Source organism: Phyllosticta capitalensis, assembly GCF_038381095.1.
Source record: "Phyllosticta capitalensis strain CBS 128856 chromosome Unknown BKA78scaffold_2, whole genome shotgun sequence".
Taxonomy (NCBI): Eukaryota; Fungi; Ascomycota; class Dothideomycetes; order Botryosphaeriales; family Phyllostictaceae; genus Phyllosticta; species Phyllosticta capitalensis.
Genome location: NW_027117440.1, coordinates 541,519 through 561,538, shown reverse-complemented (window position 1 = coordinate 561,538; position 20,020 = coordinate 541,519). Strand labels below are relative to the sequence as shown.

Below are 20,020 nucleotides of genomic sequence, written 5' to 3'. Positions count from 1 at the left end.
GGTAGGTGTTGATTAATTACGATGGCAAGAAGATGCAGCTATTTACTCGAGTGCGAGGACGGGGATGAAATATCGTTTGGAGGAACGTCATGGCGGCCGTCATATCAACAGGAAGGAAAAGAGGTGATTGAGAGATGGATGGTGAGTCGCATGACGAAAGACTAAACGGAAAAAGGGAAGGGTATCGCGAAAAACGCCGCCGCCGCCGCCTCGCTCAACCAACAAGACAAGACCAAACTTTTTGAAAGGCAAAAAAACCAACCTTTACCGCTCCCAACTCCACCTCTTCCTGTCCTCCTTCTCGTCCTTCGTCTCTTGCGTCCCCACGCTCCCGTCTCCTGCTCCGCCGCGTCCCTCCCACATCCACCGCACGTCGCCCTCCATCTCGACCGGCTGCGTCTTCTCCTGCTCGACCTCGTCCCTCGTGCGGCCCTCGATGCCACCGCCCAACTCGCTCGGCACCACGGCTTCCATCTCGGCATTCTTCTCCTGCTGCGGCAGCGCGGGGGAGTGCATCTCGTGCCTATTATTACCGCCAGCAATGCCTTGGCGCCCAGCAACGGCCCCCACGCCCGTCGCGGGCCCAGACCCCATTTCCGACACATGGCCGTCGTGGGGCAGCTCAGCGGGCGGTCCCTGGGGCGCTGATCCCAGGTGCGCAGCGCGGCGAGCCCGAAGACGCCGGCGCAAAAGGAAATAGGATAGCGCGGCGATGGCGGCGCCGCCTGCGATGCCGCCCACCACGCCGCCCGCGATGGCCGCCGTGTGCTTGCGGTGCTTCTTTTTGCTTCCTTTGCGGGTGCTGCTGGAAGAGGTGGTCTTGGGGGAGGACGACGACGACGACGGGACGGTGCACCCGTCGATGCTGTAGTAGGTCCAGGTGGTGTTGTAGCAGCTGGCGATGTTGGCGACTTGGAGGACGACGGGCGAGCAGATGCCTTCGGATGTGTTGTTATCGTAGATGGTGACTGGAGCGGGCCGTGTCAGCATTGTGAGGTCTGAGAGCAGCGTGACGTGAGAGAGGAGGCTAACCTGCGCAGCCCGGGTCGAGCTCGACGACCTGAAAGCTTTTGAAAGAGCCGCCATTCATCTGGTTCAGGCTGGTGCAGGTGCCATTGGGGAAGCCGTCGGGGCCGCTGAAGCCATTGTACGAGTCCTTGCAAGCGTCGTCGTAAAAGGTCGCAATGGTAGTGGCAGCAGAAACCCTCGACGGGAGTGAGACGAGCACCAGCAGCGGCAGCAGGAGTGAGGCGAAGGAGAAGAGTGGGGGGTGGAGGCCGCCGCTGCGAACCCGTAGCATCTTTCTTTTCTGGCGAGCTGAAATAATGGTCTGATCTTACGGAAGCGAGAGAGCAACGGAGGAGCGAAGAAGACGACGCCGACGGATCGCATGTACCATGGCAACCTTTGAAGTATGTAGGCAGAGGTTGAGAGATAGTGGAGACGAACGGGCAGGCGTGCCTAGGGGTCCATGTAATCGAAACAGCGAAAAAGGGCACCTCAGTCTGACCAATTGGTCCAATGCTCGACAGACAGGCCCGCGCAGCGCAGATCGTGCGTCTGGGAGTCTTCAGCCCCGGCCCAAGTCAGTCAGTGCAGCAGTGCAGCAGCCAACAACAACCAGCAAGGGCCTGGGCGCATGTTAAGTTTTCTTTCCCAATGCTCTGCTGGGCACAGCTACCGCGTGCGTGTCCAGGAAGCCGAGAGCCAGCAACGGGCCAGGCGAATTGCAGGCCTCGCCCTCAGCTCCTCCTCAACTCTCATCTCGTGCCGTCCGTCTGTCGGCGGTTGGAGAGTCTGCAGCTAGCAGTGTAGCGCCAATTCGAGTCGTCGGTGGGTCGGCCGTGTGCGCGTGTGCGTCTCACCTAGGCATATGCTCTGCATCTAGGCCGGCCAGCTCCTTTGGCGGGGAAAGAAACCTCCAGGGTGCCTTGCTGCAGGGAAGACGGCTCGAGGTGTCAGTGTCGAGCGCAGCAAAAAAGGAAGTCCTCTGTGGGCACGGCCAGACTTTGTGTTTCTGATTAGTTGCGTGGCGTCGAGATCTTGGACGCCCTTTTCTCTGTTTGACGCCATGGGCACCGCTTTTCTCGTCGACGACCGTCGTCGCCCCCCTCGTCCGCCGTGTTGGGAGACGACGATGAACTGCAAGTCATGGGCTCGGACGCACAGTCTGGGTTCTGGGAGCGAGGCAATTTGCGCAGCTTGGCCCAGCTGACGGGAACGGGTGCTGACCAACACCACGGCGAGATCCCTGGGCGACGACGCGGAAAGGTATCCGGGCGACCGGGTGGCCGAGGGGATCACCCGGCTCCAGGTCCTTGGGTTTGCTCTTCCTTGCCCCCATCGGATCTCATCTCAGGGCGCACACAGATTCGAGTGAGGAGCACAGCAGCATGACGACGAGCAGTGCGGCAGATGCGGTGCAAAGTGCAAACAAAGTGCTGACCGGGACCCTCCCGCGCGCCTCTTCCTCTTCGTTCCATTGTTCCATCGAATCCATCCCAGCGCCACTCATTTCACCGCCGCTGCGCCGCTCCAATCCAACCGCCAGTAGTCCACCACTCCCAGTTGTGCGACGGACGGAGGGAAAAAAGGTTCGCAGAGCTGACTGTTGGACATATTGCGATTGAACCCATCAACCCCGTCTGCCGTCCTAACCTTTTATTCCCCGTCCGCCCGTCCGTCCGTCCCCATATCTCACCGTGCATGTGCCTCTCGAGCTACTTTTCGAAACCGAACCGTTCAGCTGGAGCCTACATGTACCCGTCCCAACGTCGGCCCAGACATGGCCATGCTTACGTATGTTCCCAAACCAATGCTCCTCGTACCTCGTCTCGTAATTTGGAGATTCGCCATCACCAACACCCCAGCATCTCAGATCGAGATCTGCTACAACGCGGTGTGGCCAGTGTGAGGAAAAAGTAAAAATAGCAAATATCCCCCGAGCAAGGTCCAAGGGACCAACAAAAGGAATCATGGCGCGCCTGGCGATCAAAGCGCCGAAACACGACCACAGTGCGTCACCAGTCACGTTGCTTCTGTAGATGAAGTATTGGAAAAAATGCAGAGGCGTCGACTACAAAGCAAGCAACTTTTCAATTCATACACCACATACCTCGCGCTTTACTACCTCTTCTTTGAGCGCCCTCATTTCCCTTCAGTTTGCATCACCTTTACGGAAATCAAGCATAGTATCTGCGCCAACAATTAGCCATCCAGTCGCAACAGGGCATACATCACGCAGCTGAGTTAAGGGGGCTCTAGGCAAAGACTCACCTCGGCTCGTCAAACACGTGGTAGCGATGGTCGCGCACGCCAGCGCCTCTGAACATGGTCGGGAAGCGCAATCCGTACGGTACCTGGTCCTCGGGGATAACGTCGTTGGTGCCCTCGGGCTGGCCGACGACGAACTTGCCCACCTGTATTGTCGTTAGTCAATCTCTAAATGTTTGGTGACGACGGGAGGGAGATCGAGGGGGAGAAGATGCATGGACTCACCTGGAGCTCCGTATCGGTAATAGTGCTGCGGCTGACGCGTGCGTAGCCCACGCGGCGCAAGCCCTTGTACAAAATGTACTCGCACCAGCGGTCCCAATCCGAGGGGTCAATGTCACGCATGCCGCTGACATCGCCGACGTACGTGTTGTAGTTGCCCTCCTGGGGCTTGGTGACGAGGTAGCTGAGCAGGATGCTAGGCCTCGGTGTCGAGCCCATGAGATTGGACAGGTACTCGGTCTGCAAGCGCCGGTCCTCTGGGTCCTCTTCCTGGCCCGAGTGGAAGACAAACACGTCCACCAGCTCGCCGTACATGTCCAACGTTGCGTGGATAGCCGGGGCAAGCTCACCAACAGGAGACGGAAGCAGGTGGTGTGTCGAGTTGACAATGGGGAACTTGGACAGCAGCGCGGCGCCCCAAGTGTGCTTGTTAGGGCCCGGACCAAAGTCAACGTACATGCCCAAGTCTTCGGCCAGGAACTGCGTCGTGTCTCGGTTGCCCATGATGATACGTTGCAGATCCGACTCGAGGAGGCCGACAACGTCGAGTTCCATCTCCTTGAGCAAGTCACGTACCCGCCGCTCTGAGGACCACATGTCATTGTCAAGGCTGAAATGAATGGTCCAGATACCAGCCGTGACAACCTTGTCAGGAGCGTGGTACGGTGTGTAGTCATACGAGGGGAAACGGAGGTAGGCGATGGAGGCGGCAAGTCCTTGCAGAGCCAGAAGGATGTAGAGGTAGTACGAACGCGACTTGCGCGCAGCCTGGCTCTTTGGTTTCCGAGCGCTGGGAATCGAGGCACCACTGGCAGAGGACGCGGCGGAAAAGACACCGCATCCAATGAAGATCATCATTGCCGTCATCACCCAATCCGTGTGCTCGCGCATAAGAGGGCCTCCAGGAACAAATGCGTACGCCACGACCCAGACATGGGCGAGCACAAGGATGTTGTAGATGAGGAAGCCCAGTCCAAAGGTGGGCGCTGGCGAGTGGCGCGCAGCCGAAGAAATCAAAGGAACAGCAGCCGCCATGACATAAAAAGCAAGAGTCAGCGCTCCGTAGTAGCCGAACCAATTCTTGTAGACGGTCAAAACAGCAGCCCCGACGGAGCCAATGCCATAGAGGGTCCAGCTACGGGCGATGTTCGGTTGGAAGAGACCAAAAGCAAGACCAGCACCCATGGCGGCGAGAGTCCAGGCACCGTGAGGTACAGAAAGCGGGCCACGGACAGGATATCCTTCCCAGACCCAGAGGATCATGGTGCTAGAGTCGGAGAGGAGGGAGTGCATGGCGAAGAAAAGACCAGCCAATCCGAGGCCTGCCATGGAAGCAGAGCCCTTTTGGGGTCCAGGGGCAGGGATATCTGCGGTGCTGCTTGCCGTGAACCTGGTAGACCGAATGACGGCCAGGACAGCCAAGACGAGGCCAGTCTTGTTCCATCCGCCGTTGGGAGCATGCATGATTGGCCAGATCGGGTTGTTGGTCCAAAATGCAAACTTGGCAATGCTCGACAAGATGAGGCCAAGAGCAAATGCAGAGATGCGCGCTTCAAGGCGGTGCGGTTGCGATCGCTCAGCGTAAAAGGTTGCAGCCCAGGAAAGAGATGCCATCCAGACACCGAAGCCCACAGTGAACAGACGATATTCGGGCGACTTGACGTTCCACGCAGCTACACCGGCCAGAGCAAGGAGGTGAGTGAGGCGAACATTCCTGATCACAGCGTTTCGCAAAGACCTGATCCCAAGGACGAAGGGAGAAACTGTCGACATGACAAAGACCTCGTAGCCTGAGATTCCCATGTGCCAGAGAGGGAAGTCTACTGCTGTCAGCTTGGTTCCGCGGAGCAGCGGCCGATGAATACTTACACCAGACGCAGAGACCGAGAGAGGTCAGCATCGACCAGAAAATAAACTAAACGTGTTAGGAGCGCTTTGCTTTTGACAAGGCCACTCAACTTACGCCGTTGTAAACATCGGCAGCCGCATCAAAGGCAGCCGGCCATGAAAAGCCGCCAGTGTAGAGCTCCGCAAGCTCACGATTTTTCCTGGATCTTTTAGCACTCGTGACAAGTGGTCAAAGTCTAGAAACGTACTCTTTTTCAGCAATACGGTCGGCAACTTGCTTGGCACTTCTGTAGGTGTATCAGAATTGATCTTTGATCAGGACGCGTATCCTGTGCGCTATCTATTTCGGCAGCCATGGAACATACCCTCTGCTGACGCCCCTAATGTCCTTGACAACAATCTCAAAGCCCGAGAAATCAAAAAATGTACACGCATCAAATGCAACATCCAGCAGGACAAGCGACCACTCAAAGAAGGCATAAGTGGTGTAAGCTGGTTTTTGTTAGTGGTGAAATCTTTTCATGGGACTGTCTTCTCCTACCTCCTGCGACCTTGTGGACTTTGTGCTGAATGAAGAAGTAGACCAGGGGAATAATGGTCGCGAAAAAGCTGGTCGCGAATATCCGGCGGTACTTGATAGCCTGCGGGTTGGGCGGGCTGAGAATGAAGCAGCCATATGTCCATGGAATTGTGGCGATCAAGTAAGAGATCATGAAAATATCGTGCCAATCGTGGTCGTCCGTTGACGTGACGTACGTCCAGCCGCCGCAAGTCAAGGTGCGGAAAATGCCAACGCCTGCAATGAACTTGGGCAGTGCAGCACCCGGTCTAGCTGTTAGGATGTACCAGAGAAAGCACAGAGCAAATCTTGGACCTGTCCAAACATCTCAGCAGTTGCCTCCAATCATGTTCCTTATTTTGATCGTACCGGCAGTCATGGCAATGAAGACCTGGAAAACCGAGCGCTCAGGGTAGCGGTCGCCGATTGTCGCGGACACTGATGGAAACCATTCTTGCGGGTAGCCCTGTGCTTGTCAGAATCTCCTTCAAGCTGTCCATAGGCGGCTGTCTTTGGAAGCAGGGGTCCATACATAGTGCTCGTTTTCGACAATCTTGTGGTAGTGGAGGGAGCTAGGAAGACATCAGCGCAATCCCATCCCAATGCTCGAGCCTCTCCTTACACTCCGACAAACAAAGCTCCCAGAAATGCCGCTGGAGTACCATGTTAGCCTTTCATCCAAATATTCGGTTGTTGCTGACTGCAATCAAGGGCGGCGGAGCTCCGGGTCGCGCGTACCGTAGGCAACTATTGTGTGAAGCACCGAGATCCATTTGCCATTGAACTGCGCAATCGTCAGCTCTGATCAGTCGATCAATCCCTGGCCCACAGGAGCAACATACAGCCGCAACGGGCTCCCCGTCCTTGTATTTTCCCATGGTGCCTCTCAGCAGTCGGCCATACGAAGTAGGGAGGTTGATAGTGTCGGTAACGAGAGGATGAGATGAATGGCCAAGCTCCGGGGAGTTCGGAAGAGGACCAAGGAAATTGGAGCTCCAAGAGACGCGCTCTGGAGTGGACACGACCTAAGGAGCGCGGATCGTAAGATGCGGCAGGCGGCGGCTGGACCCAAAGGGGTAGCTTCAACGCGGCACCGCCCACTTGACCGCCCTACCAAGCCTCGGCATGGCGAGAGAAACGCCTCCAACATTTATCTTGAGATATTCGATTGGGCACTTTGAAATCTGCATTGTTCCTTCTAGACTCTAGCAACACTCGCCTCGTCACGAAGATTTTCAACGATCCAAAGCGCGTTGTTTACATTTTGCTGGATTGCTCTCGGGGCAAGGGCGGATTAGATAGTCCATCTCCGGATAAATGCCGGTCTAAAAAGTTACCGCGCTGATCGCTGTCTTCGTGAACTGCGCTGAGCAACCACAGGAACGACAACTCGAGATTATACCCCAGTCACTGCAAAATGGCTAGCACCGACAAGGCGCGTTTCTACCTCGAGCAGTCTGTCCCAGAGCTCCACGATTTCGAGCGCAAGGGGCTCTTCTCCAGGGCAAGTTCGCATTCCCACAACTTCAGACTGCATCCTAACCAGAGACACAGGAAGAAATTACTGCGATAGCAAAGAAGCGATCCGAGTTCGAGCACATTGTCAACGGTCGCGGACCGAAGCCATCCGATTACGCCCGCTATGTCGAGTACGAAATGAACCTGGAGGCGCTGAGGAAAAAGCGCGCAAAACGGTTGGGAATGAAGGCCGGCCACCGAGGACAGAGACGAATCTTCTTCATTTTCGATCGCGCAGTCCGTAAGCACCACGGCGACCTTGGGCTGTGGATGGAGTATCTCAACTTTGCCCGCAAAGAAAAGGCGAACAAGAAGCTGAAGGAGGTCATAACCAGCGTGCTCCGCATGCACCCTGCGAGAGCAGAACTCTGGGTTTGGGCCGCACGATGGGCGGTAGACTTCCAGGCAGACATGACGGGCGCAAGAGCATACATGCAACGAGGACTGAGGTTCTGCAAGAACTCGAGGTTTTTGTGGTTGGAGTACACGAAACTCGAGATGATTTACGTCGCAAAGATTGCTGCGCGGAGACAGATTTTGGGACTTGATGTGGAGAGGAAGAATGAGGAATCGACCGCGGACGACCACGATGCCGACATGATTGCTCTTCCGGACATTACGGCAGAGGATATCGACCCCAGCTTGAAGCAAGACGACGGGGTGGACCAAGTGGCTTTGGAGAATCTGGCAAACTCGCCTGTCCTCACGGGAGCCATTCCCCGGGCTATTTTCGACGCAGCCATGAAACACTTCGAGATGGATCCTGTGTTGGGCGAACAATTCTTCGATCTATTCTCAGAGTTCGACCGCGCTCCATGCACCAAGGATATCCTTCAGCACGTCGTGAACTGCTTGAACGAGAGCAAACCCACGGCCGTGTCTACACAAGCCTGCAGCTTCAGGCTGCCTCTCTTTGGTGTCGAGCCATCGTCCCCTCAATTCCCTCCAGCTCTGGGAGAAACTCTCCAGCGCATCAAGTCTTTCCTTCAGTCGTCACAAAAGACCAAACATCAGCTTGCCGAAAAGGCAATTCTCTTCCTCCTGCCCGTCTTCCGTCAGGAAGACTTGGACGCAAGCTTGCGCAAGGTTCTTTCTGCTTCGATGCGGCAATTTGTCCGCGAGTTGGAAGACGACGACCACTTGGCAAACATTGTTGTCTCTTTGCAGCAAGCCAAGCGAGCAGACGATGCAAGCATGCTTCTAGCATATGGGGCAAAGCAATGGCCAGGGAGCGATCGATTGCTTCAAGCAGGGACGGAGCTGAACAGCTCGAGAGCGCCGTCGCTGGCGCGGTGATGGGAGTTTTGAGACACCACGGGCCACTGGCGCGTAAATCTTACAGGCAGCGTAGCGGCACTCATTACTCAGAACTGCCCTTGCGAGCGCTCTTCTTACTGCTCTGCAGCTTTTTTGATTTGATTCGCCTCTCATTTGCCGCTTTCTCACTGCACAGTGTCAGTTGAAATATCAAAACACGAGGCACCGGGAAACTTACAGGTTTTTGACGCGCTCCTTTTGCTCCGCGGACGTCTCTCCTGGGACAATCTTCTTGCCCACGTCGACGAGCAATTCATGAAGCTTGCGGAAACAAGCATGGACGTTTTCGTTTTGCTTCCTCGCTTCGTCGGACTGAAGAATGAGCGAGTCTGAGTTGGGAGCAAAGTAGCGACACGAACGAATCTCCTGATGGAACAGCGGCGGCAAAATCTTGAAGAGAGGGCCCAATGGCACGCGAACAGTAGCTTTAGAAGAGACTCTAGAAAAAGGCGGTTGTCAGGGACTGCCCTAATAACAAGAAAGGCTTGGCGGCGCACTTGTTCACATTCTGACCCCCTGGTCCCGATGATCTGCTAAACGAAACGTCGCACATGGTTCTCGGGATGGTTTCTGGATTCAAATGGTCAAGCCATTGGCGGGCGGCTTTGATATCTTCTTCGCTGGCTGTCCCGTGAGGATCGCTTCTGCGTGTAGCGAACGAACGACGGAGCGGAGACGCAACCAGGGGTCCTGCAAAGCTCGCCAGGGATGGACGGGATGCTGCATACGCCCATGCCATGGAGCTTCTGATGGTACAAGCACGTATGGTGTGCATGGTGTCGACTTTGGCTTGCTGCGGCTTGGCTTGCTCGTGGTCAGTCGGGTTCCTTTTGGTTCGATACATTCGCTTGGGTCTGCTATCGGAGCTATCGGAGCCATCGGGCCGATCGACGCCGACGGCTTTGCGGGCGGCCACTTTTCCAACGCTCTCCTCCTCCCCGCCGCTCACTTCTACTCATCCATCCCAACACCTTTTCGTCGCCGTCTCCGACCCGTTCACATCGCGTCAACCCAGCCAGACCCATCGTGAACTGGCCTCACGCCCGTCTCGTCTCCAGCTCTGCTTGCTGGTTTCCGAGCATTAGCTCTCCCGGCATTGCCTGAGCGCGACTTCCCTCAACCGACATCCTCTCTCAACACCCAGAGGCACGCACTCTTTCATGACTTTGAGTTGAACGCGTTACCCAGACTTTTGCGCGTGGCTAGCTCCCCCTTTGCGGCTGCCCGCTCAGAGTTCCTTGCCTGATGACGACCAGAAGCCCTCCTATAGAACCAGAGGAATTTCGCGGCCAGACCCTTACTCCAGTCTCTCCGAAGCCCATTCACTACCCTGCGCCTGCCAATATACCAGTCCTTGAAAAACAGATGGATCCCGTATTCAATGATACAGCCACCCACTACCCGCCCGATGATGCGCTCCAAGACCAAGCCTCCAACCATTCATCGTCTGACTCGCTGTACGCGGAGCAGCCCAATACTGCCGACCAACAGCACAACCACAGCGGAGTCCCGGCGCTCGTGAACGCCGCCGACGATGAATATGCGCGGTCACTAGAACTTGAAGACGGGCAGGGCGCGGATAATCAGGATACCTCTAAAATCGAGAGCTTCGCACCTCAACCCAGCCACATCCCAGCTGATGCGCCTAGTGACGCTGCTCTTGCGCCCACCCAAGCAGGTCAAGCTGCCTCCTACCAGCCCTTTCAGCCCTACCCCAATGCGACGGCGGCGTCGAACAATCAAGCCTCTGTCACCGAAGGGAGCGTCATTCAAGAGCCGTCCAACGGCACCGCGACTCAAAACACTTCGAATGAGGGCGGTGTTGATTTCCAAGCGCTGCTAGACAACCTCTCCAATGCCTCTGCATCGCCCGAGAACGCTTTTGCCCACGCCGCCAACCAGCCTCAAATGCCCGCTGCTTCGGCCGCCGCCGCTCCTCTCAAGTCGCCCACCACCTCTGCGTTGCCCGGCAATCCCAATCTCCCACCTCGCCCCCCGCCGCAAGAGAAGCCCGCGACGCACCCGAATTACACTCCTGGAGAAGACATTCGCTCCTACCATCCACATGCGCAGAAAAATTCCGCCACCACCTTTCGTACTCAATCTGGGCTTCCCCCCTTGATGACATCGGGCGCCCCTGGCACGGCCGCCCAAGGCCTGCCCCCTGCCGCCGGCTATCAGCAAAACCCAGCCTCGAGCATGTCCCAGCGTACCTCAAGCCCATCAACCCCTAAGTATCGTCAACGCGAATCCGTCGACCGGCGCAATGACAAGGATGGCGTGGATGATAGCGACGTGCCTTGGGGTCCTGAAGTGCAGAAGCTCTACGATGACTTCTTGCAGGACGAGCGTGTCTACGTGACTGAGGGCCAATGGGACAAATTTCCACCAAACTCACGTCTGTTCATAGGTGGGTTGCTCAAGAAGCCCGACACTGTAGGACTACCTGACCGTGCAGGCAATCTACCGACCGAAAAAGTCACCAAGCGCGACTTGTTCCACCTGTTTCACCGCCATGGAAAGCTTGCCCAGGTATCAATCAAACAGGCCTACGGTTTCGTTCAATTTCTCGACGCCGACTCATGTCTCAGGGCTCTGCAAGCTGAGCAGGGCCAGCCTGTGCGAGGCAGGAAGATTCGTAAGTCTTCTTTGGATTGACGTCGCGATGATGCACTAACACGTAGTAGATCTGGAAATCTCCAAACCCCAGAGAAGTACTGCACGGAATTCCGACACTCAAAACTCACGCAATGGTGCCAGACGTCGGTCACGCTCTCCTGACTACTCACGCGGAGGCACAGGCCCAGCACCGCGTAACGTCGACCGCTACACTGGCACTGCCGGACCGGGAGGCTCTCCTCGTAGAGACGACTTTCGCAGAAACAGGGATGACTATCGTCCCAGCGCTCGCTCACCGTCCCCACGTGGCTATCGCCGCGGAGGCCGAGACAGGAGTCGGGATCGGTACGACGGTCGCAGAAGAAGCAGGTCAAGATCTCCGTACGGACGAGGCAACAGATACCGCAGTCCCTCCCCGCGACGAGAAACCGAAGACGATTTGCCCCTCCCCCGTCGACAGCCCCGTGACGTTCCCGATGTTCAGATACTCGTTTTGCAACCCCAGGACGTCGACAGGTACAACTCAGCTAGCGATTCACAAGCGAACGAAGTCGCTTGGCTAACTGAAATTAGAAGCTTCATCGCCTGGGTCGAGCGTGGCTTCCAAGACATGGGAATCCGCTGTGACGTGCTTCTTCTCAGCCCTCGCCTTGATGAGGGCGCGGTTGTTCGTCGCCAGATTCTCGAAGGTGTCCACGCGGTGTCACGAATCACACGTTCCTGTGCAGTGACGGGAAAGATTCCCCTCCAGGTCTTCAATCGCAGCGCAGGATCCAATGTCACCTTTGAAGGTACGCGACTTGATCCATTCCTTAGTATGCCACTGACATTGCAAAGAGTACGAGAATCTCGACATTGCCACTTGCGCACAGCTCATCCGCCGCTCAAAAGAGCAAAGCCAAGCTGCGGCGGTCCAGCCTCCGGCACCTTCGTACCAAATGTCCTATGGAATGCCTCCTGCTCAGTACGGCCTGCCTCCTCAACAACCACCGGTGCCTTTTGCAGCTCCTCAGCAGCCCGCTGCCGGTGCTCCTGCACCCGATGTTGCCAGTCTGATTAGTAATCTGGACTCGGATAGCCTGCAAAAGCTACTTGCAACCATTGGGCAGCCAGGCCAGCAGCCAACTGCGGCAACCCCGTCGACCGGTATCACTCCCGACCTCTCACGTCTGCTCGGCGGCGCGGCGCAGCCAGGTCAACCGCAAGCCTTTCCACCCGCGCAACAGCCCCAAGCCTGGCAGCAACAGCCTCCATCCCAGCCTAGTGCCAACCCATTTGCAAGTCTGCAGGGCAATCCAGCATTGGCGTCATTCTTTGGTGGCCAGCAGAATGCGTCAACGCCTCAGCAGCCGCCCCTTCAGCAACAGGCCGCTGGCGCACCCCCCGGAGGCAAGCCAGACATGCAGGAGATTATGGCGCAGTTGGCCAAGTACAGACGTTGAGAGAAAACGTCAACAATCATGATTTGATCCGGCGAGTCGGGTGATCACTTGTTTTTCGACATTATTCAGCTTGGTCTCTTGTCCGCAAGACCACGAAGCCGACATCGAGTAACTCCAGCAAGTCCAGTGCTTGCCTCACTCACGACCTCCTTATGCTCAACGCGCTGTTTCTGGCAGCTCATTATCCGAAATGACTGGATGCGGACTGGAAATTTTGGATCGGCTCGTGGTCACTCAGTCAGGGGTGAAGGCGTCACTCCCCGACTACTACTCATTTTGTGTTCAAACCTCCTTTCTGTGCGGTTGGGCCTGGTGCTTTTCTTCATGAGCACAATTCTCAGCGCTCGACAGCAACCTGCCTATACCCCCCCCCCCCCCCCCCCCCCCACGACTACTTCTTGTACTTTACGCTTTGCACGGAACCCAATTCGAACGATGCCCTTCCACTTCACGTCCCCCCCATCCCAGCACCGTGGCCCTCGTGCCACTTCCCGCTCGTGTGCGTGCTTGCTTGCTTTTTTCGCGTTTCGAATTCGGATTTCCATTCGAATCCCATAGTTCAGGCGCTGGATTGCTTAATTCTCTCTCCCCTTTTTTGCTTTTTCTGCTTTCTTCTGTCCGCACTTCGCGGCGTTGCTCTCCCCTGCTTTGCTATAGTCTCCCCACTCTTTCCACTTGCTGCACTTGCTGCACTTTTTGCCCCTCGCACTCGCAGGCGAAACGCCCTTCATCTCGGTGCCGGGCGGTAGGTAGCTAGGCTAGATGATAATCGTTGCTCAGGCGCAAGTCATGTCACGTCAAGGCGAATCAATTGGGGGTGTGTTCCGTCTTTCCTGGCGGGTGGGTCGGCATTCCGCTTGGCAAGCGTGTGCCGCACAATCATGCAAACACCGTCTGTCTATCTGGCGCTTACTTTGCCCTGCGGCGCTTGATGCCTGCCGCGGTTGTCCGCTTTTGTTTCGGCGCGTGGTAGGGTAGGATTGGTCATGGAAAAAGCGAAAGATGAGAGCACGCAAAGACTGGTGTTGTGTACTAAAATTGATGGTATAGCGGTGCGTTTGGTGGGCTTTCCATTGATCCGCCTGTAGTCTGGGAATTTGTATGTAGTATGTATTTCTCGAGCTGCTTGATGCGCGGGTGCGTTGGTGGCGTGAGTTTCGCGGAGTTGTAAGAATGTGTAGATGAGCTTTGTGAAGATTGGGTTGCTTCTTCGTGTGTGCGGATTGGCTAAGTGTTTGGGTGTTGGATTGAATGTTCAAATTAAGTTAGTAATCTCTAAAGAGAATATCAGGCTCAAGCGAGGACGGAATATCAAATTACTTCTGATATCTAGCGCTGGACTATGAATGTGCCAACGTGATTCAGTTTATACAAAAGAACAACACGGTGACCAGCGATATTCCATCCATAATCACTCGTATTCTTTCAAGAGACACATTCTGAACCCACCTTTCCATGTTATTTTTGGCCTGAATCCACAGGGTGGTCCTGAATCCACCCGACCCAACCCTAATCCCAAAAGCTAACCAGGAAGAGATTCCCAGAACCCTTACCAGAAGGGCGCATTAATCGGGCCAGAGGCCCTAACGCACCAAATCTAACCCAAACCCTAAGTGATAGTTTGTGTGGATCAGGAAAAGGCTCGGGTGGATCTAGAGTCAAGAGGGTCAATTAAGTAAATAGCTGTTCTCCTAATTCTCACTTCTTTTCTCTTCTCGTCTTATCTTCTCCTCCATCTTCTCCCTCATGGCATATCCAATGTTTCGATCTACTGTATCTTTGAGAACTCTACATATCATCTCTGCAGCCTGCCATCGATCAGAGTTCAAGCTGTCCCAGTTCCCACCCTCATTCCACTGCGGGTTGTCGTCCCCGTTCATTGGCTCAAACTCTTTGATATTGATGTGGTGGAACTCTGAACTGTCCTCCTTTTTTGTCGAGAACAGAACGGTTAGGACAGCGCGCATGCCTTCCAGCATCTTGAGGCCTTTTAAAGCCAACGGGTCATAGACAAGAGGTGGCTGGTTCGCAAATTCCAGGATCGCAGCAGCGGTAGCGGCCGCGATGGGCGTCGCAAATGAAGTGCCCTCCGCCAGCTTTGGTGTTCGTGCGCTCCCATATATGCTCCCTTTCAATGATAAAATTTCTCCAAGAGCACTGAATCGATGGGGCTTTACGATATTCGCTCCTGGATTGCCTGAAGATCGACCACCAGTGCAGTCCGCGCAGTCGATTGCAAAGACCTCATCACTGCTAGCCGGAAACTTGATGAATCGTCCACCGTGGTTCGAAGTAGCTGCGAACATGAGGATCCCTTTTCCTTTCGCCTCATTCAGTAGACTCCTAATCTTGGTAGTTGGCCTGCATCCAAACGACATGCTGATTATGTCAACTTTGCGCTTGATAGCATAGCGTAAAGCTTCTGCAACAATCTCCGGAACAATATTATGTTTGTCTGTTTCAACTATTCGATACGAGATTATTTGCGCGAATGGGGAGACTCTGGTCAAGAGATAGGCACACTCGCTGCCATGTCCATCGATGTCTTCGTCGGGGGGTAGTTGGTTCGGCAGTATCTCTCCTGGGACTACCTGTTCGCTTAGATCCATCTTGATCTCATCTGACATTTCGACGGCTGATGGGTTAAGCAAGGCCACTCCTGTATCAAGCAGAGCAATCCGGACTCTCTTGAGACTTCGGTGTTTGCCTAAGAATTTATGGGCGTTGTCCTGCAGGTGAACGAACCATTCTTCGGATTCATTATTGCTGTTAGAATGTCAGTTTCTCTCTTTGACACTGAATAGAGTTGACTCACGTAACGCTTTTAAAGAATAGTTGACCGCATCTAGCACGTGCGATGTTCCGCGATGCCCTAGGTCCTGCCGGGGAGGAGCGTTTGTCGACTTTGATCGCTCCCAACGCCTGGGCAGAATTTGGCCTGGTTTCATCTGAGTGGATTGTTTTCGAAGAGAATTTCGTAGAGTCCGGAGGAGTATTTTCTTCCACTGGTTTCAAGAAAGGGGCAGCAGACGCTGGTCGCAGAGATGGCTCCGCTACACGGCGCGATGAGGTGACAGAGGCTGATCTTGGTCTTCTGATCGTATTTGCCGGCTCTAGAAGCTTTGGCACCACCAAAGATGAGTTCTTACTATGCGTGGTTGTTTTGGGGTTCGGTTGGTGATCGGAGACATCTTTATCGACTGTAGATTCAAACTTATTCCGGGTGTGGCCTTGACGACAATTTGGACGAAAATGAGAAGAAACTTTGGATGATTCTGACTGGCTTCGAGACGAGGAAGTCCTAGGAGCATCAGGATTCGAGATTCTTGTATAGTTTGAATCCCGAGACTTGGGTGATTGTGGGGAGGACGAGACCTGATCGTTTTCTTTCACTTCATTTGCTTTTGATTCCGGGCGGCCAAGTGAATTCTCGGGCCTCGAAACTTCTATCCGTGGGGGTTTGATGACTCCTTGTCGGTCGGTTGGATGTCTCTCATAATTGTTGCTTTCTTTCCTTTTCAATCTCTGAAGGCAATGCGAGTACTGAAATTGACATTTTTCAAGCAATTCAATGCTCCTGTCGGTTGATTCAGTCGCAGCGATTTTCCTGATGACATCTTGGAATTGTTTGATCGCCTCTGTATATTTGTTGAGTTTCCGAAGCTGTAAACCAACATTATAGGCAAGGTCCAGGAGGGATTCATGATCTTGAGGAAGCTCTTTCTGCGCCATTGCAAAATACTTGGTGGTGAGTCTGTGGGCCTCGGTGATCTTGTCTTGATTGCCGGTGTCTTGTCCCCAGTCGACGAGCATGCAAGCCACATTGCAGACATCTTCGAACAATTCTGTATGATCGTTTTGCTCCTCTCCTCGTTTAATCACCTCCCGGTACTGCTCAACAGCTTTCTCCTGTTGATTAGTGGCCTCGTAAGAGTCCGCCAAAAGACGACGAATCTCAAGAGTGCTTCCATGATTTTTTCCGAACGATTTGGATCCAAGACGTCGTCGCAAATTCTCCTCATTGCATGCAATTGCTGCTGTGTGCTCTTTTGCATCGTAAAGAGACTTGGCCCAGGAATCGCGAATGTTGAGTGTTTCCTCGTGGTCTGGACCGTAGTAAGACTCAGCCTTTTCAGCAATAACTGCATACTGTTTGGCAGCTGCAGAAGGACGTCTGCAATTGCTCGCGGTATGCAAGAGACGTTGTATTGATCGGTCATGGTCTGTCGTTGGCGTCATTTGCGCACTCTTGCGGGGGAGCCGAAGAGTTACTGGGCTGTTGAAAAGACTTTACTTCGTAGACTCACATGGGAAAAGTGGGATGTCAGCTGCCGCATCGTAAGCGGATCTGACACTGAGCCTCAGGGCTTCTGGCGGGGTAGTGTCTTGTTTTGGTCGTTCGGTAACGCGACGTCAGCTGGGGAACCTGGCGCGATCATCAATGGGGGCCAGACCGGAACTGATGTGTTATCGTGGTGGTTGGGAAGGCTGGACTGACGACATTGTAAAAGACAATCCGCCTTGCCAATGAAAGATTTTGCTCGATAGCTGCTCCTATTTTCATTGTCCACGATGCAAATGGTGCGGTCATACTTATGCCCACTGTTCCCCGTCTGCCTCGCGAGCCGACCGCAAGGTGGAAAGCCTATGTTCGCTCCAGCTCCTCAGCCTCGCCGACTGTCCGGGCGCTTATCCGATCTCTTGATGCTTTCATCACGACCACACAACACAATCCTTCCGCTCCAACTTCGACAAGTGTGGCGGTGGTAAGACGAGACCAGAGCTCTCATGAGACGGGCAACTCGTCGAGAACCGGAATATTGGTCGCTGTCCTAGTCTCCGTCTTTGGAATTTTTCTCATCATCGCGTTGCCGCTTTGGTTTTGCCGTCAGCCTCGTCATCCACCAAGTCAAGGATCTGAATCAAAATCTCCCTCACCGTCGCTGCCACCTCCACTTGGATCAATCCCACCACCATATCCGCCCCCCACATACGATCCGGGTGCAGCCGCCCGTCCTTCCGGTGGACCAGTTTCGCCTATCGGACCAGGCCAGGGTTCCAATCAGCATGCAGGCTCTCAACCCACCCAGGGTACTCACTTGCCGCTTCCATCCACAAGGCCCGTCATGAATCCAACAGGTCTGTCTCAGATCGTGGAGATACCAACAGATCAAAGCTTTCGGGCGCCGGTGGCACCAGCTCCGGTTCAAAATCCCCCAAATGTCACTCAGGAACCAATCTCTGCTCAAGGTCATCAAGCTGATGGAGCGACCTTCGATGGTCAAGGTCGTGGACCAGTAGCGTCTAAGCGCAAGTTTAGACGCATTAAGCCAGATAAAAATCCTCACGGTCGGCGGGAGATAGAGGACAAAATTAATCCCGGATACTTCCTAAGACACGCACAGCCAGAGAGGAGAGCAAAGCGCCGGAGAGAGCCCAAGGGGGATCGAGGCGAAGACATCTTGGGCGATGACAAACAAAACGTTATCCTCCCGGAAGTGACGGCATTCGTCGACAAAGTCTGGCAAAGGGCAGGTAAGGGGAATGTCAAGATAGGACAAGGCGAATTCAGGCGATCGAAGCGCCGGCATACAGCCACCATGTAACTTCAACGGAAGCGGTAGCAATAGAAGTGGTAATAAGGGACCACAAGCCCATTCAATCTCCTTCCCCGTGACCACGCATGCGGTCAGCTCATTTTGCATGAGCATGTAAGCAATTCAGCCTTGGTGCACCTGCCAGCACCACTTCTGATTTGCTGCGCAGAGCCCTTGGTTTTCCCCCACCCGTAAGAATCGGTGCACGCCAATGGATGATAAATGAGCGCCATCCGCTGCAGTTGTAGCTGGATGGATTCCATCCGACAGAATGTCGTCGCGTCCATGTTGGTTCATCGCAACGCAACCATGCCCCCCCAACGGCCATCTCAAATTGGGGAACATAATTTCTAATCCATCGAACCCGGAAATACCACTTTACGAATCTCCCAACCCATTGCCGATTTCGGAGAGAATAGAGACGTTTCGCCAACGGGGTGCCCATCTGAACCACGAAAAATCCACGGCCGCACCGCTCGGGATTGCAACCTCATTCTTGTCGTTCTTGTCAGGAGTCGGGGTGGACTTCAACACAAAATGGAGCCAGAAGTACGTCTATCAGTTATCGGCGCGCGAGATGACCACAACGAGCTTTCTTCCCTCCCCGGAGTTCATCGAATCTGTCGCGGCGCAAAAGGTGGTCCAGAGCTTCATTCGAAGAAAGAAGTTTGCCAGTCTCTACATGGTTGTGGGAGTTATGGTAGCATCCGGGGCATCGCCAAGGAAAATGACCTCTGTCGAAAGAAACGTGGGATTCCATGTCAACGTTGACGGCACCATGATAGGAGCGCCAGCAGGTGTGGGCCCAGAGGTCGGATTCGAACAGGTCAAGATGAGCGATGTCGGGTCGGAGGAGACCGAGGATTTTGTCTTTGCGTTTCGATTGAGGAAGTTGAAGATTAGAAAGGGGGAGGCAACATTGAAGATGCACTACAAAAGCGGTGGATTGTTCGACAAGGACGCCGGCAAAGAAGCTGCTGACAAGGAACGTGAAGAGCGCGAAAAATCCATCGTGATAACGGTCGATGGCTTGGCAGATGGGGATGTTACGGGACAGGATGTTGGACTGGAAGAAACGGAGACCCAAGACGAGACTTCAGGCCAAGACTGCCTTTGTGTCATGCCAGAGTAGTCCGGTTTGGTCAATCCATTTCGCGCCGAAGCTGATGGCCCCTTTCTCGGCTGGACTGGCGTTGTGGCAAAACTGACGGAAATGACTGATGGAACGGCCAGATTGCTGCAGACACGACATTGCAGAGTGGTGGTGAACGCGCCGAGAAGAAGCGGGTAGCAGAGTTGAAACAACTTGAGTTGGCGCTCTGAAGATGTTTATCGTTTTGAGTTCCCAACTTTCGAATGTATTGATAAGACATCCCATGATCAAACACATTCTTCTGCCAGATCGGTTGCCATGCCGCTGCTTTGATGTGACCGGCACGTTTTGTCCAGCACATCTTGCTCGGCGCGTGGTCGGCAGTATCTCGAATCGAACTGGACCATACCCCACGGACTGAGCTGTGCAAGCGGCGGGGCGAGTAGGCCAAGAGACACAGAACAAGGATCATTGGGTGAATAAGCTGGAGCTATCATCGTTGTCCGCGGCTTGCAGTCGTCTTTCTGTACGT

The 20,020-nt window shown here is 54.5% G+C and overlaps 8 protein-coding genes across 8 annotated transcripts; 4 read left to right on the top strand and 4 right to left on the bottom strand.

Annotated features, from left to right (window-relative positions):
* Positions 1-81: 81 nt before the first annotated feature.
* BKA78DRAFT_70776 (uncharacterized protein) lies at positions 82-1,410 on the bottom strand. Its single transcript, XM_066893619.1, has 2 exons — positions 1,033-1,410; positions 82-968 (listed from the first exon to the last, which is right to left on the bottom strand). Exons 1-2 carry the CDS (start codon positions 1,298-1,300, stop codon positions 265-267), a joined length of 972 nt encoding a protein of 323 aa, XP_066747421.1. The 5' UTR covers positions 1,301-1,410; the 3' UTR covers positions 82-264.
* A 1,669-nt stretch (positions 1,411-3,079) lies between these two features.
* On the bottom strand, positions 3,080-6,937 carry BKA78DRAFT_70718 (calcofluor white hypersensitive protein-like protein). Its single transcript, XM_066893618.1, has 13 exons — positions 6,745-6,937; positions 6,641-6,686; positions 6,525-6,555; positions 6,435-6,474; positions 6,272-6,368; positions 5,885-6,217; positions 5,709-5,835; positions 5,592-5,630; positions 5,459-5,543; positions 5,365-5,410; positions 3,499-5,315; positions 3,277-3,419; positions 3,080-3,195 (listed from the first exon to the last, which is right to left on the bottom strand). The coding sequence occupies exons 1-13, from the start codon at positions 6,778-6,780 to the stop codon at positions 3,183-3,185; spliced, it is 2,853 nt and encodes a 950-aa protein (XP_066747420.1). The 5' UTR covers positions 6,781-6,937; the 3' UTR covers positions 3,080-3,182.
* Positions 6,938-7,029: 92 nt separating this feature from the next.
* Positions 7,030-8,716, top strand: BKA78DRAFT_340745 (U3 small nucleolar RNA-associated protein 6; the record flags this gene model as incomplete). Its single annotated transcript, XM_066890334.1, has 2 exons — positions 7,030-7,410; positions 7,449-8,716. Exons 1-2 carry the CDS (start codon positions 7,320-7,322, stop codon positions 8,714-8,716), a joined length of 1,359 nt encoding a protein of 452 aa, XP_066747419.1. The 5' UTR covers positions 7,030-7,319.
* A 64-nt stretch (positions 8,717-8,780) lies between these two features.
* Positions 8,781-9,476, bottom strand: BKA78DRAFT_245960 (uncharacterized protein; the record flags this gene model as incomplete). The annotated part of the gene is made up of 3 exons (XM_066884167.1): positions 8,781-8,865; positions 8,916-9,176; positions 9,235-9,476. The coding sequence occupies 3 exons, from the start codon at positions 9,474-9,476 to the stop codon at positions 8,781-8,783; spliced, it is 588 nt and encodes a 195-aa protein (XP_066747418.1).
* A 201-nt stretch (positions 9,477-9,677) lies between these two features.
* Positions 9,678-13,185, top strand: BKA78DRAFT_304907 (uncharacterized protein). Its single transcript, XM_066887661.1, has 4 exons — positions 9,678-11,375; positions 11,425-11,872; positions 11,930-12,147; positions 12,194-13,185. The coding sequence occupies exons 1-4, from the start codon at positions 9,983-9,985 to the stop codon at positions 12,796-12,798; spliced, it is 2,664 nt and encodes an 887-aa protein (XP_066747417.1). The 5' UTR covers positions 9,678-9,982; the 3' UTR covers positions 12,799-13,185.
* A 946-nt stretch (positions 13,186-14,131) lies between these two features.
* On the bottom strand, positions 14,132-15,220 carry BKA78DRAFT_304904 (uncharacterized protein). The gene has a single exon (XM_066887660.1). The coding sequence runs from the start codon at positions 15,174-15,176 to the stop codon at positions 14,490-14,492; it is 687 nt and encodes a 228-aa protein (XP_066747416.1). The 5' UTR covers positions 15,177-15,220; the 3' UTR covers positions 14,132-14,489.
* Positions 15,221-17,106: 1,886 nt separating this feature from the next.
* Positions 17,107-18,535, top strand: BKA78DRAFT_70622 (uncharacterized protein). The gene has a single exon (XM_066893617.1). The coding sequence runs from the start codon at positions 17,394-17,396 to the stop codon at positions 18,402-18,404; it is 1,011 nt and encodes a 336-aa protein (XP_066747415.1). The 5' UTR covers positions 17,107-17,393; the 3' UTR covers positions 18,405-18,535.
* Positions 18,536-18,666: 131 nt separating this feature from the next.
* On the top strand, positions 18,667-19,527 carry BKA78DRAFT_292239 (uncharacterized protein; the record flags this gene model as incomplete). Its single annotated transcript, XM_066886023.1, has 1 exon — positions 18,667-19,527. One exon carries the CDS (start codon positions 18,667-18,669, stop codon positions 19,525-19,527), a length of 861 nt encoding a protein of 286 aa, XP_066747414.1.
* Positions 19,528-20,020: the final 493 nt, after the last annotated feature.

What these genes read in the sequence shown, in the direction of transcription:
- BKA78DRAFT_70776 (XM_066893619.1), bottom strand. Translation starts at nt 1,300, where the DNA reads ATGCTACGGGTTCGCAGCGGCGGCCTCCACCCCCCACTCTTCTCCTTC. An exon ending in GCTCGACCCGGGCTGCGCAG is followed by an intron (nt 969 to 1,032) that starts GTTAGCCTCCTC and finishes GGCCCGCTCCAG; the next exon opens with TCACCATCTACGATAACAAC.
- BKA78DRAFT_70718 (XM_066893618.1), bottom strand. Translation starts at nt 6,780, where the DNA reads ATGGGAAAATACAAGGACGGGGAGCCCGTTGCGGCT. An exon ending in TTGTCGAAAACGAGCACTAT is followed by an intron (nt 6,369 to 6,434) that starts GTATGGACCCCT and finishes TGACAAGCACAG; the next exon opens with GGCTACCCGCAAGAATGGTT. An exon ending in CTTCATTGCCATGACTGCCG is followed by an intron (nt 6,218 to 6,271) that starts GTACGATCAAAA and finishes ATGTTTGGACAG; the next exon opens with GTCCAAGATTTGCTCTGTGC.
- BKA78DRAFT_304907 (XM_066887661.1), top strand. Translation starts at nt 9,983, where the DNA reads ATGACGACCAGAAGCCCTCCTATAGAACCAGAGGAATTTCGCGGCCAG. An exon ending in CAACCCCAGGACGTCGACAG is followed by an intron (nt 11,873 to 11,929) that starts GTACAACTCAGC and finishes AACTGAAATTAG; the next exon opens with AAGCTTCATCGCCTGGGTCG. An exon ending in ATCCAATGTCACCTTTGAAG is followed by an intron (nt 12,148 to 12,193) that starts GTACGCGACTTG and finishes GACATTGCAAAG; the next exon opens with AGTACGAGAATCTCGACATT.
- BKA78DRAFT_304904 (XM_066887660.1), bottom strand. Translation starts at nt 15,176, where the DNA reads ATGTCGTTTGGATGCAGGCCAACTACCAAGATTAGGAGTCTACTGAAT.
- BKA78DRAFT_70622 (XM_066893617.1), top strand. Translation starts at nt 17,394, where the DNA reads ATGCCCACTGTTCCCCGTCTGCCTCGCGAGCCGACCGCAAGGTGGAAA.